Genomic DNA, 15,806 nt, shown 5'->3' with positions numbered 1-15,806 from the left:
ACACACACAAACATTTTCTTTTGTGCCGACACACAAGAGTGAAGCTTTGACATCTAAGTGGTTATTTCTAACACAGACTGAGGGGATGACGAACAGAGGCGGCTTTCCGAACTGAAGTGTGAAAACTTACAAGAGCACAAGCTTTGGAGAGAGTTAAAAAAAAAAAACCTAACGTGGAGCACGGGGGTCCGATGGGCTCATTTAATGAGGTAAAGTTTTGTTTCGATACAAACAGACGTTTATTTCACATGTAAGATGAACACTTTGACATCTTTACGTTCCAACCAGTCCCTGTCTTGTGCTCGACTCTGCCCTTTGAATCTTAACTGAATTAAGAAAAACAAACTGATGAGAACCCAGTACATCTGACAAGTGCCACCATTCAGTCACCAGTCTAGTTTAGCGACCTGTAATGTCACAACCAGGTGATAAATCCTTCAACTCCAACTCCTTAGTTTCCGAAACTTCCGACTCCTCTGTATCTAATATGCTAAAGTATTTTCCATGTTGATTGAAGGAAGGCAACACACACGTCGTCATTTAACCACAGAACTACTGGCTAGGAAGCCGACTCTCTACTTACTATATTGGCCAGTTTAAAGCCCTGAGCACACATCAGGCCACGGCACACACCTCCACCTCCACCATTACACTTGTTTACACTCACATGAACTTGTTAAACACATTATATCTGAAATAAAATGAAAACACTTTTTGTAATGTACCGTAATCCCGATTACAAGATGTGAATGTCCAGTTGTTTAATAGCTCAGCTGAACTCCACACTAGCAGTAACACAACTATGCACTGGGCTTTACAGGTGCTGGTCATAAAATTAGAATATCATGACAAAGTTGATTTATTTCAGTAATTCCATTCAAAAAGTGAAACTTGTATATTAGATTCCTTCATTACACACAGACTGATGTATTTCAAATGTTTATTTCTTTTAATGTTGATGATTATAACTGACAACTAATGAAAGTCCCAAATTCAGTATCTCAGAAAATTAGAATATTGTGAAAAGGTTCAATATTGAAGACACCTGGTGCCACACTCTAATCAGCTCATTAACTCAAAAGCCTTTAAATGGTCTCTCAGTCGAGTTCTGTAGGCTACACAATCATGGGGAAGACTGCTGACTTGACAGTTGGCCAAAAGACAACCATTGACACCTTGCACAAGGAGGGCAAGACACAAAAGGTCATTGCTAAAGAGGCTGGCTGTTCACAGAGCTCTGTGTCCAAGCACATTAATGGAGAGGCGAAGGGAAGGACAAGATGTGGTAGAAAAAAGTGGACAAGCAATAGGGATAACCGCACCCTGGAGAGGATCGTGAAACAAAACCCATTCAAAAATGTGGGGGAGATTCACAAAGAGTGGACTGCAGCTGGAGTCAGTGCTTCAAGAACCACCACACACAGACGTATGCAAGACATGGGTTTCAGCTGTCGCATTCCTTGTGTCAAGCCACTCTTGAACAAGAGACAGCGTCAGAAGCGTCTCGCCTGGGCTAAAGACAAAAAGGACTGGACTGCTGCTTTCTGATGAAAGTAAATTTTGCATTTCCTTTGGAAATCAAGGTCCCAGAGTCTGGAGGAAGAGAGGAGAGGCACAGAATCCACGTTGCGTGAGGTTCAGTGTAAAGTTTCTACAGTCGGTGATGGTTTGGGGTGCCATGTCATCTGCTGGTGTTGGTCCATTGTGTTTTCTGAGGTCTAAGGTCAACGCAGCCGTCTACCAGGAAGTTTTAGAGCACTTCATGCTTCCTGCTGCCGACGAACTTTATGGAGATGCAGATTTCATTTTCCAACAGGACCTGGCACCTGCACACAGTGCCAAAGCTACCAGTACCTGATTTAAGGACCATGGTATCGCTGTTCTTGATTGGCCATCAAACTCGCCTGACCTTAACCCCATAGAAAATCTATGGGGTATTGTGAAGAGGAAGATGCAATACACCAGACCCAACAATTCAGAAGAGCTGAAGGCCACTATCAGAGCAACATGGGCTCTCATAACACCCGAGCAGTGCCACAGACTGATCGACTCCATGCCACACCGCATTGCTGCAGTAATCCAGGCCAAAGGAGCCCCAACTAAATATTGAGTGCTGTACATGCTCATACTTTTCATGTTCATACCTTTCAGTTGGCCAACATTTCTAAAAATCCTTTTTTTGCATTGGTCTTAATTGATATTCTAATTTCCCGAGATACTGAATTTGGGAGTTTCATTAGTTGTCAGTTATAATCATCAACATTAAAAGAAATAAACATTTGAAATACATCAGTCTGTGTGTAATGAAGGAATCTAATATACAAGTTTCACTTTTTGAATGGAATTACTGAAATAAATCAACTTTGTCATGATATTCTAATTTTATGGCCAGCACCTGTATTCTTACATCAGAGAAGTACTTCATTAGGACTACTGTTTGTGAAATGGGACAATTGAACTTGCTGAATTTTTTTTTCATTACAATTTATATTTATTATTTATATTTTGCCGACTCCGACTCCAGGTACCCAAAATCGTCTCCGACTCCACAAACCTGGTCACAACAGTTCTTCCAGAAACTTTATAAAGACTGTTGAGGGTTTCATGACAACAAAAAGAAAATAAGACTAAGCTGAAAAAGGAAAACAGCAGGCTTGATAAGAAGTAGTTGTGATGTTGATACACTAGCAACGAGCCCAAAAGCCTCCCTCTGCCCGAGTGTCCGCACGTCACAGGTCACAATCTAATAAAACAACTGATTTATGTGAGGAATAAAGACAAGGGTAGGCGGCATGGTGGCACAGTGGGTAGCACTACCGCCTCGCAGTAAGGAGACCCGGGTGGGTCCTCCCTGCAGGGAGTTTGCATGTTCTCCCCGTGTCTGCGTGGGTTTCCTCCCACAATCCAAAGACATGCAGGTTAGGTGCATTGGCGATTCTAAATTGTCCCTAGTGTGTGTGCCCTGCGGTGGGCTGGTGCCCTGCCCGGGGTTTGTTCCTGCCCCCGTGACCCTGTGTTAGGATAGAGCAGGCTGGACAATGACTGTCTGACTGACTGATAAAGACAAGGGTGAAACATCACCATGATTTGGCTTTCAGTTGTACTTTTACGTTTGTTTTTTTTTTTTTCTAATCGCAGAACACGCCACTTTGCCACCTCATTTAAACTCGGTGAGAAAACCTCTCGTTATAGAAGAGCTTCACATCTTCAGCTCCTCGAAAGGAGGGGGGACAAGCAAGCAACAGCAATTGACTTGTATGCTTCCAGAAGTGGACTGGCTTCAATCAAAAGAAGGACAAAAACAATCGTAAGACGGCGCAGCCGAAAGGCATCGGTGAATCTTAAACTCTCCATTTTGACAGTGGAGTGTTTAGATGAAAATAATCTGTCGCAACCATTTCAATGTTTTGGCCCGTTATACAATCAAAAAGGGACTGCCGATTTAGAGATGACATAGAGGTGTGCCTGCTATATTAATAAACAGGTCTTACATATGTGTGCCTGACCGGTGCTTTGGTGGCGGGGGGGGGGATCAACAACAACAAAAACATTTATTTCTATAGCACATTTTTATACAAAAAGTAGCTCAAAGTGCTTTACATAATGAAGAAAAGAAAAATAAAAGAAAATAAGAAATTAAAATAAGACAACATTAGTTAACGTAGAAAAAGAGTAAGGTCCGATGGCCAGGGTGGACAGAAAAAACAAAAAAAAACTCCAGAAAGCTGGAGAAAAAAATAAAATCTGTAGCGGTTCCAGGTCACGAGACCACCACAGTGCCCTCTGGGCATTCTACCCAACATAAATGAAATAGTCCTCTTTGTACTTAGGGTTCTCACGGAGTCACTTGATGCTGATGGTCATACAGACTTCTGGCTTTTAATCCATCCATCATTGTTGGAACATCATGGTGCTTTGGGTATTGCGCCACCACCAAAAGGACACCGGAAAAGGAAACACACACTATCAGGGTATAGTTCTGGCTAAAGCAAGGTAGGCAGTACCACCCCACGAGGAGAGGGGGCGCTGCCGCTAACACCGTCTTCTTTTCCTCCAGTAGTTCATACAAGCAGCCCCAGGATGACACCAAGTGCCCGCCTTCAGCACCAAGATGGCTCCGCCACTTCCTGCCAAGGTGCAATCAAAACACCCCGCCCCCTGAAGAATGGAGGCTCATTCTGGGACTGAAGCAAACGGAGCTCCCAAGAACACAGGTTAGCTTTGTGGAGGACTGAATCGAACATCTGGGCCACCGTTGGGGATCGCTGGTAAGCGCACAAGAACATTTTTGGTTTCATTTTAGCTTTGGCAATGCCATCAATGACAAAGGGGTTGCCCGACTGGTGCCGACTGTCCACCGGTCATACCGCCTGGGCCTCTAGCAAGTCATATGTATTTGCTACAATCAGGTTTTATGGTTTAAAAATGAACTATATTCATTGTTTCTGTTGTTTTGCTTGTCACTGCCTTGGTAACGTAATGCTGGATTTCATGTTGTGTTGGCTATGTAAGCATCAAAAACATCAGACACAGCCTTTTACGAGTCTGTGCCTCACTGGGTCACGTGTTTTGGGCGTGTTGTACCAAATTAACATCATTTTGGGCCAAAAATCTTTAAATGCCGATCAGACAGCCTTGGAGTCACAATCCCTCCTAATCCACAAACAGCTGTGTTTGGTGGGCTCACAGAGGGGCTTAAACTGGAGAAGGACAAACAAACTGTGATTATCTGTCCTACTTGACAACAACAACATTTAAAAGTTTTCCATATACAAAATGGTCAGTTTTACTGTTCAAAATCAAAGACAGTGGGTGCGTAGGGAAACCGTGGCTACGTCACAATGAAATGAGTGACCAACAAAAGGAAACGTAAAACGGATCAACAGCAGGTAGAGGAATAAACAAGTAAAGAGCTACGGCACATCATAAATAAACAAGAAAATTTGATGAAGGTCACAGACACAGGAAGTGCGAGAAACAATGAAAAGGACAAGCAACGCTGAAACGGGAGCTCAAAGTGTGAGTGAGCACTGGCGAGTACTTGGGTCCTTTAAATACGAATAGTGGACGGGTCGCCATCTGCAATGCTTGCTAGGAGCTCCAAGCAGGATTTAGACGCTCGCCTGTAAAAAAGGTGCCAGCACCAAACTGCCTGCTACTCTTGCTGACAATTCTCCAACACAAAGTGTTTCCAAACGTTGACTTCTGCCGTTCTTCTTTTAAATGCGTGGCGATGCCGCGCAGCACATCATCTCCACTGAACGGGATCCATTTCGAGTAGACCTGGATGTGGACCCGAGTGGGATACGCCCTTTGGGTGGCCGAGCACATGTCAAGGGGAGCAGGCTAAAGCTCATCACCCTGGGTAGGTGGTCATCACTAGCGAGCCTCGGGTGTAGACCCCGGCCTTTGGCCAGCTCTACTGTACACTGCCAGCCCACACACACACACACACAGTCCAAAGACGTGATGAAGTTTCAGTTCAATCTGCTTTAGTAAAGTTTGTAGGTCTGTCTTTTTTACATTATATTTTTTTTGATATGTGCTACTTTAACTGCATATTCTACAAAAAACAAAGCACTCTAATTTGATGTTTTCTTCCTTTAGGAATTTTCAGTACGTTCCGCTGCCTGCCAGATTATTTAAGCTAAAAGTAATGGCTGCAACATTTCCGTTATACTGGTAAGTGGTCCCTCATTGTGTCCCAGCGGTCCACCACTAACGCGCTCTCGTTGCGACTTTAAATCAGCCTCAATCATACGCCGGTTACCACCTCAATACTGCAATTCATATCAATTTCCATCAGTGATTTTTGTGAGCACCCCCCACATTCCCGTGGAGGTTACATTTGTCACACGTCAGCACCTCCGCTCTTTCCTCCCCCTGGACACTTGAGCGGTTTGTTACTTCGAGGAGGTCAAGCGCTACGAGGCAGTCGGACCGGAGACGAGCTCTCAAGTTGAGTTTTCTGAAAACAACAACAACATTTAAAAGTTTTCCATACACAAAGCGGTCAATTGTACTGTTCAAAATGAAAGACAATGGACGCGTAGAAAAACCGTGCCTACGTTTACAAAGGCCAGCAGTCATCTGAGCACTTAAAGGCCGGGAGGACTGCAGCTTACTGTAGACCAGAAACGAGCTCACCGTTTAGAAGTTGGCGGTTTTCGCGTCACATGACCTTACACTGCCTTCAGCCCCCCCAAGTGATTCCATCAAGGATTAAATTCAAGATTCTACTTCTCACCTTGCCCCCCTTTACCTCCTTGTCGTTCTCTCAGGTCCTCCAGCAGTCATCTCCTTACTGTCCCACCAACCAGACTCTCCACCCTGGGGGGCAGCTCCTTCGGTGTTACGGCCCCTCAACTCTGGAACTTTCTTCCTCAGTCTCTCCGAGATTGCTCCTCTTTCTCGACCTTTAAATCTCAACTCAAAACTTTCCTCTTTTATGCACTTTTGTCTTCTGTGTAATTTTTTTTTATTTTTACTCTGTATGTAAAGCGACCTTGGGTTTGTGAAAGGCGCTCTATAAATGCAACTTATTATTATTATTATTATTACTCCTCGTTGTGCTGTGCTGACAATTTAAGGCAAATTAAAGTTTACTTACTGTAAAAGTAGTACTGTGAAGTAGTCTCAACACACGAAAAAGATTTGGGGCAGCCACCCCGTATATTGTCCCTGGCGGCAAAAGGGTAAAGAAAATATTCAAGATGTGTTCTTGATGAGTTCCAAAGACGGACTGATGAGGTTAAGAAAAGATGGCGGCTTTATAAGCCGAGAAGCGGAAGTGGCGTGTCAGTCTGGGCGCCTGGACCGGAAGTGGCGTGTCAGTCTGGGCGCCTGGACCGGAAGTGATGTTAAATTAGGCAGGTTTTCCCATATTTGGCCTGCAGAGATTACAGAAGCTGGTTTAGTGCCCCCTGCCACCCCCTGGCCTGGCAGGTAATTACCTCCACTTGGTCCACTCAGCTCCTTACTAGTTGCACATGTGTGACATTACATTCTATTTTTCTATTTTGGTAGAAGTAATTCTCTATAAAGTAAAAAAACCTGAAATTACTTAATTGGCGATTGTTTTAGCAACCTAAATTGGCTAAGGCAGTGGTGCCCCAAACTCCGGCCTGGGGATGTGTGAATGAGTAATGCAAGGCACTCATTCTGGAAAAAAAATGAAATGATATCGAATAAAAAATACCTTTTGATTCACAAATGTGTCAAATGTGTTAGCAAAAGAAGAAAATAATAATGTAACTTGTCCAAATTTAGAGATAGAACAGGTAAAAAAATGTCAAAAAAAATTCAAGGAGCACTGCAGGGTTCCAGAAGGGTCCACTGCAGCCCGACACACGTGGCTTCTCAACTTTAAGCATTGGAACTGTTACTGTGAGCTGCCAAGCTTACAAACCTGACGACAACACAAAATATGGTACCCCCCCCCCCCACAACACCCCCTTGTCTGCACACATTAAACCTACGAGGCTTTCTCTCCAAGTCCCAGGACAAACAAAATCAATAAACTACCGAGGGTTTGCAGCCCCCTTATTCCTTTCAAGCATTTCAATCAATAGCAGCGTCAGAGCATCTGTGGCCACCGTAACAACATTATAGAGCAAATGCTAATGCAGAAATTTAAGAGCTCCGCAAAGTGGATGTTAATAAGTGAAGCAGCAGATTTGGGACGCCTAAGGCAAGAGTCAATGCAGTGTACACGCTAGATAAATAAATACTGTTAAGAGGCTCTCTCTCGGATAATCCAGCACAGAGACAGCGTTCAAAACAAAGTCTCAGCAATCCGCACTGGGAGAAGCCCAAATGGGACTCCGTGCCAGCGTTACAATCCCCTAGGGGACGTACGACAGGGGGATATGAGGCTGTTAAATGAAAATGAGCTTGAAATTGAGGTTACTGTTAAAACAAAGGTTCAATAAAATAAACCTGCTGTCTCCGGTGGCTTGTAAGCTCACTTCTTCAAGGATGATCAGTGATCACAGTGATATGAACTGGGGAAAGGAATGTGAAATGGCACTGGCACCGAAAGATGAGCAACTAAAAACGCAAGCTCATCACAGAAAGAGCTGCAGACTGACTGATGCTGAAGGGCAAGTGACAGGTGCATCATACACTTGCTCGCCTACTACATCTGCTTATTCATAAATCCCTCTGCTCAAGAACTCTTCGGGGCTGCTCTGTGCTTGGCAACATTAACACTGCGATCAAATCACACAGCACGTGCTTCAGAATGACTCGCATTACCAAACGCCCGTTACCTTCTTACTGTCTGCTGCCTGTTTCATGTATGAAAAGTAGTGCTGGGCGGTATACTGGTTCATACCGAAAACCGTTTTTTATTTTTGTTATGATATGGATTCTTCTTAGACCGCAACACCGGTTTAAATTGCCTAAACAATGTTTGGAACGTGGCGCTGCTGGAAACTGTTTAAGGGGGGACCTTTATCACTGCTACACCGCTAAACACATGCAACGGAGTACATGCGGTAGTGGAGGTATTGCGCAGTGAAAATGGACAGAGAACATTCTGAAACCGAAGCTGTAGCAGACAATAAAGTTGAACATGATGACACAGAAGAACTTCTGCTGGAAAAGGAATCACGTCTGTTGTCTGGAGATACAGTGCATCCGGAAAGTATTCACAGCGCATCACTTTTTCCACATTTTGTTATGTTACAGCCTTATTCTTTTATTATTTTTTTCCTCGGAATTCAACACACAACACCCCATAATGACAATGTGAAAAAAGTTTACTTGAGGTTTTTGCAAATTTATTAAAAATAAAAAAACTGAGAAAGCACATGTACATTTGTATTCACAGCCTTTGCCATGAAGCTCAAAATTGAGCTCAGGTGCATCCTGTTTCCCCTGATCATCCTTGAGATGTTTCTGCAGCTTCATTGGAGTCCACCTGTGGTAAATTCAGTTGACTGGACATGATTTGGAAAGGCACACACCTGTCTATAGAAGGTCCCACAGTTGACAGTTCATGTCAGTGCACAAACCAAGCATGAAGTCAAAGGATTTGTCTGTAGACCTCCGAGACAGGATTGTCTCGAGGCACAAATCTGGGGAAGGTTACAGAAACATTTCTGCTGCTTTGAAGGTGCCAATGAGCACAGTGGCCTCCATCATCCATAAGTGGAAGAAGTTCACAACCACCAGGACTCTTCCTAGAGCTGGCTGGCCATCTAAACTGAGTGATTGGGGGAGAAGGGCCTTAGTCAGGGAGGTGACCAAGAACCCGATGGTCACTCTGTCAGAGCTCAAGAGGTCCTCTGTGGAGAGAGGAGAACCTTCCAGAAGGATAACCATCTCTGCAGCAATCCACCAATCAGGCCTGTATGGTAGAGTGGCCAGACAGAAGCCACTCCTTAGTAAAAGGCACATGGCAGCCCGCCTGGAGTTTGCCAAAAGGCACCTGAAGGACTCTCAAGACCATGAGAAAGAAAATTCTCTGGTCTGATGAGACAAAGATTGAACTCTTTGGTGTGAATGCCAGGCGTCACGTTTGGAGGAAACCAGGCACCGCTCATCACCAGGCCAATACCATCCCTACAGTGAAGCATGGTGGCAGCAGCATCATGCTGTGGAGATGTTTTTCAGCGGCAGGGACTGGGAGACTAGTCAGGATAAAGGGAAAGATGACTGCAGCAATGTACAGAGACATTCTGGATGAAAACCTGCTCCAGAGCGCTCTTGACCTCAGACTGGGGCGACGGTTCATCTTTCAGCAGGACAACGACCCTAAGCACACAGCCAAGATATCAAAGGAGTGGCTTCAGGACAACTCTGTGAATGTCCTTGAGTGGCCCAGCCAGAGCCCAGACTTGAATCCGATTGAACATCTCTGGAGAGATCTTAAAATGGCTGTGCACCGACGCTTCCCATCCAACCTGATGGAGCTTGAGAGGTGCTGCAAAGAGGAATGGGCGAAACTGGCCAAGGAGAGGTGTGCCAAGCTTGTGCCATCATATTCAAAAAGACTTGAGGCTGGAATTGCTGCCAAAGGGGCATCGACAAAGTATTGAGCAAAGGCTGTGAATACTTATGGACATGGGATTTCTCAGTTTTTTTATTTTTAATAAATTTGCAAAAACCTCAAGTAAACTTTTTTCACATTGTCATTATGGGGTGTTGTGTGTAGAATTCTGAGGAAAAAAATGAATTTAATCCATTTTGGAATAAGGCTGTAACATAACAAAATGTGGAAAAAGTGATGCGCTGTGAATAGTTTCCAGATGCACTGTATTTTTTTTTTTTTAAAAGGTCAGATGTGGACCATTATGTTCAAATTTGTGAATACTGTTTCTATACTACTGGATAATACTGCAAGCTAAGTTGTACTTGTTTTATTTTTGCAATACTGTGTAATGTACTTGGGTACTGTGTAATAGTGTGACGACATGTTGACTTTATTCTCGACATTTCTACTTTATTCTTGCCGTTTGTCGAGATTAAAGTCGACATGTTGACTTTATTCTCGTAATTTGTTATTAAAGTAGAGCATCGTAAACTAAACTTCATCTTAAAATGAATATTTAATTTACAATTCAGATCACCAAAGGCCATTCAGAAGGATAAAGCCTATGAGGGTGGGGGGGATGAAATGACAAAAAACTACCTGCACTTGGAGAAGAGATGGCAGTGCCAAAAGCACGGTGGGCTACATTTACACTCATCTGGAACGATTCCTTCGGCTTTGGTATCTAATTTGTTTAAATCATATGGAGTCTTCGACTGCTCTGCAAAGCCCTCAGCCGTGACTGGCTGTAAAATACACTGCACTACATAAAGATGGATGGAATGAAGCTGGAATCTCCAAAATAACATTTCAGCACGTCCAGCTAAGTGCAAAGCTGAATTCAAAGAAAAGAGAAAGGCCTTCTGAGTGTGCCAGCAGAAGAAAACCTCGCCCCTGCTCTACTGAAGAGAATTTTCAAATTAAATGAACTAATTAAGCGTCAGCGCTTACGGCACAGGATCCCAAGTTAGCCTGGTCAATGGTAGCCATATGACCTTATCATTAAATGAATTCTATTATTTATTCCAGTACTCGCAGATAAGCCTAATCAATGCTTCAGATGTCTGACAGCTGAAACATCGATTGTTTCTTTTTTTACTTTACATTTCCAATTGAAAGTAGAATGAATTTAAATGAATTCAGCAGAGGCCTGCCTGATATAATGTAAATTATTCTGTGCCTTAGAGAGCCATGCAGGCAGGCACATCAGTAACCTGCCAACACAACACAGGGACAAAAAAGATCAAACTTGAGGGGAAACACCCGACTTAAACCGAGGTACGCGGTCGGACCTCAAAACACACAGCTGTTGTTTTTATTTAGCTAAAGCCAACCTGAATTGAATATTTTCAAAATGAATCAAACGGACATCTTAAAAAAAAAAAAAAAGTTAAAAATGACTGGAGACAATTCATCCGACCTCAGACCACACACACCGATTGCATTTAATTAATCATATCTATCTATCTATCTATCTAAAGAAAACCCGATTTGAATAAATTACACAATTAATCCAAAGATCTTCTTAAACAAAATGACAAATTCAGTATAAATAAAGCAAAAAAAGGCAGAAAATGATTCAATTCCTTACCGTACATATGAGGTTAAAGGTGCATAAGACCAGATACATTACCCTACACAGCGTTTTAACATTTTAAACACACTTGAAATTTACATCACTCCCAGGCCTCTTTACATGAGGAATCCAGCTAAGTGCATGTAATCAGAATATCAGTTTAATAAGTCACTGTGCTCTGTGCAGATATTTTAAATCTGCTTTTCTTTCCTTCTCACATGTACAGCTAACACAAAGCCAGGTTTAGTACAGGGGGCCCAGCATTTAGAACTGCTAGGCAAGCATTTTAAGACGAGACAAGTTAAGGACAACTGCAAAATGGCCAATATGCACTATTTCTGTATGTCAGAGTCAGCTTGACATTGGATCATCTTTTATGATTCACCTAAGTGGGGGCCTGCACATGGAGAAAGAGTATAAAGCCTTGGAACATTGCCCGGCGCACCTTTGAAGCCGACAGACGGATGGGAGATAACGTCATCCGATCCGGAAAATCCTTCCAGTGCAGTGATGAAAATGGCAGACTCTATACATCGGGCCCCCACTACCCGAGAGGTCTTGTCATGGCGTCCTAGTCTGTTATGCCACATAAACCGTCATTAAAGAAAGCTAAGTTATTTCTCCAATGTGATTTCCTACCGCCGTATCACTAACTGATGGGTATCGCCTTTTAATATCATATCTATATCGTTTCAGGTTATGTAACACGTCGCAATAACAAAAGAACTCATTCCAACAAGGGAGCTAAGCACCCCCTGCTGGACAGAATGCACCATTACAAAAAACAAAACTCCTCTTATTATGCCGTTTTACTCAAGCAGAGAAAGAATAAACTGGCAGTTCGGCTCAAATTTCCTTCCCCCTGTGCTGTGCAGCTAATGACCGGTGTACCGATGTGGTCACGAAGAGTCATTTACTCAACAGAGCTGTCGTGTGACACAATCGGCCCCAATCACATCTGTCCATTCGAGCCGAGCTGGACTCGAATGCACACATCTGCTGTAGGTCTATTCAGGGTCATGTCCAACAACAGACTCCACTCGTGACAAGACTATCAGGGCAATGTGTCAGATGTCTTCTTCCCCAAAAACCCCAACAGTCCCAATAAAAAAAAAAAACATTTTATTTCGAGTAAAGACAATTCTGATCATCGATTTTCAGTACCTTGTCTACATGAGGATGCCAGTACTCGTCATGGATTGTCTTGGCGTCAGTGTTGTTCATTCTGGAGAAAAAAGTGGGCTTTGTAAGGAAGAGTCGGGAAGCATCCAGTCCAAATGTCCTTGCTATCTCTTCTTGAATCCTCTGACGCAAAGAGCTAAGGTTGGGTGGGCAGAAGAAAAAAAAACAACAAGTTACCCTTTAGTTCTGAATCACCGTGTGATTTAGGCATTAACTGTGACACGAATGACACAACTGCAAAATCCGACCAAACCTTGATATTCTAGCGAAGAAACAGAAGCACATTTAAGTGTTGTATGACTATGCAGGATACACAGAAGTTCAAGTATCTCATGCACTTATTTTGGACAGAATACAGTAATCCCTCACCTATCGCGGGGGTTACGTTCCAGAGCCCCCCGCGATAGGTGAAAATCCGCGAAGTAGCAACCTATATTTATTTTATTATTTATACATATTTTAAGGCTTTATAAACCCTTCCCACACTCTTATAAACCTTTCTCACTCTCTTGTTAACCTTTCCCACACTCTTATAAACACTTCCTATGCTCTTAAACACTTTCTACATTCTTAAACACCGCAGACCAACACTGCACACTACACGCAGCGATCAGACGTCAATGTGTCTGCACTCGCTTTGTGAAGGGGGGCAGCTGAACTCACACTGAGCAGAAATGGACTTTGTGCTGCTTCTGCCAAAATGCCTGCTTGTCGCTCTGCGCGTTCGGAAGATGGAGGAGGAGTGTGTGTGTGTGAGGGCTGAACGCACGTTCGCTCAAACCCCCCTCCCCGGAGGTGCAGTACGCTCCTGCCACTTCGCATTGTCAAGGGGGTGGGGAGCAGAATGAACGCTAAAGAGAAGTGGACTTTGTGCTGGCTTTGTGCTGCTTGTCGCTCTGCGTGTCAATAATTTTAAGCCTGTACATCACCTATTTTCCTGTCTCACTGTCTTGTCTTGCGTGAAGTTAAAATGTTTTATAATAGTGAGATGTTACTCATATCCTTAGCCTGACATCCACATATCATATGTGTTAACAAAGTGTGTTTTATAAGTTTACATGTGTTTAAAGCATGTGGGATGGGTATTTTAAGGCTTAAACTATAAAAATGTTTATTTATATGGTCTTTCTATATCGCGGATTTTCTCCTGTTGCTGATGGGTCTGGAACATAACTTCCGTGATAGGCGGGCAATCACTTGTATTTAAAAACCCGCAAAGTCGTGAATCCGTGAAAAGTGAACCGCGAAGTAGCGAGGGATTACTGTACAAGGTCTGAGTCTCAGGTTGCCCACTTTGTTGAGTTTCTAGCACTCAGTTAATTCACCATACCAGGACTAGGAAACACAACCATACTACTCCTGTTCTAAAATCTACACACTGGATTCCAGTTACGTTTAAGGCCAGCCATAAAATCTTCCTTGTCATTGCACTATTTCTGTGTGTCAGAGTCAGTGTGACATTGGATCATGATTGACCTAAGTGGGGGCCTTCACATGGAGAAAGAGTATAAAGCCTTGGAACATCGCCCGGCACACCTTGTAAGCCGACGGATGGATGGGAGATAACATCATCTGATCTGAAAAATCCTTCCAACGCAGAGACTCTACTCAAGGTCTTGTCATGGCTGTTACGCCGCGTAAACCGTCATTAAAGAAAGCTAAGTTACTTCTCCTGTGTGATTTCTTACCGACGTATCACTATGGGAGGGGTTTCGCCTTTTAATATTATATCTGTATCGTTTCGGGTTATGTAACATGCTGCGGTTATAAAAGAACTTGTTCCAGCCAGGGAGCTAGCGCCCCCTGCTGGATAGACACGTACATCTCAGATCATACAAGGATGGTCTTAGAAAAAAGTCCAGGGGTGAATAAAGCTACCGAAGGAGGACGACCACAAGCTGTAAGACGTCCAAATGTCAGACAGCCATCTAAGGGAAGCCCCCTGTAGTGCTAACAGTTACACTAAGTCCAGGCTTAAGACTCGCTAGTGTAGTCTGAAATCTTTTTTTCAGAGCTGCTGATTTTGCCCTTTCATATTATAACCAGTTGGCTGGATAACGGCTCAAAAATGGAAGCTTAGTGATCAGGGTGAACTGTTACCGACTCTCTTCCATTCTGCTGTGTAACATAAAGCCTCCGCTGCTCTGTCAGGACACTAACTCCATCTCAGCAGAAGCTTATACTGGAGCAGTGACTATTTCTTTTATAAAGGATTGTTGACCCCTCAGAGTTTTATTTTATCCAAAAATGCCGTCAAACTCGAGTGTCTGTTTTTTCTCAGTTCCACTGTCAATTGGTCCTGTCCCAATTCAAGCACTATGTTAACTGGGATTCACACTAGCATGGCTTTGCATTTATTCAGCCATTTCTGTCTACCCCGATATTCATGTCTATAAATGTTTCAAAGATACGTACTCTACTGTTACCATTTTATAGTAGCAAAAATGGAGCTGAGCTGCAAAGTTCTCTTGTTTACAAATGCTGGCTATCTTCAGTCCTACACAATGTCCAAAGTTATTATTTTAAAAAGTGACAGGCCAAAGGAACCTGCTCAGGCAAAAGAGTACAACTGAAACCAAAGAATTTGGGTGTGTGCATACAGTATGTGTGTATATATATTGTGGCGGATGGCTGGGGCCCTTACCAGGCTGGGATGCCTCGACAATGGAAGGACTGGGGGGGGCGGAGGAGATGATCTCCCCCTAGAATGATAGAGGACAGCCCCCCCTCCCTGGCTTGCAGTGGGGCCACGGGTTTGGAGCATGGAAGCTCAACCCTGTTTGGGCCCGTGGCCACCACCAGGGGGCACCTGGAAATTCACTAAGCCCGGTGGAAGAAGGGAGTTGGAAACCTGGAGTCCTTCCGGGTGTCTTATAAAAGGGGCCGGCTGCCACCACTCGGGGGGCAGAAGGACAAAGCTTGTGGGGAGGAGTGGAGGCGATAGGACTGGCAGAAGGAAGGTACGAAAAGGACTGTCATTGTCGATTTTGGTGTTCTGGGGAGCGAGAAAAA

General features: G+C 43.7%; 1 protein-coding gene across 1 annotated transcript in view; it reads right to left on the bottom strand.

The window, feature by feature from the left end:
- uts2r2 (urotensin-2 receptor 2) overlaps positions 1 to 15,806 on the bottom strand; it is a 132,358-nt gene that overhangs the window by 54,968 nt on the left and 61,584 nt on the right. The window contains exon 7 of the mRNA XM_028819779.2: positions 12,777 to 12,930. Coding sequence (XP_028675612.2) covers positions 12,777 to 12,930 — 154 coding nt within the window. The remainder of the gene's footprint in view (positions 1 to 12,776; positions 12,931 to 15,806) is intronic.

Source organism: Erpetoichthys calabaricus, chromosome 14 (genome assembly GCF_900747795.2).
Source record: "Erpetoichthys calabaricus chromosome 14, fErpCal1.3, whole genome shotgun sequence".
In the NCBI taxonomy this organism is placed as follows: Eukaryota; Metazoa; Chordata; class Cladistia; order Polypteriformes; family Polypteridae; genus Erpetoichthys; species Erpetoichthys calabaricus.
The sequence above is the reverse complement of the archived record's forward strand: the minus strand, read 5'-3'. Positions and strand labels throughout refer to the sequence as shown.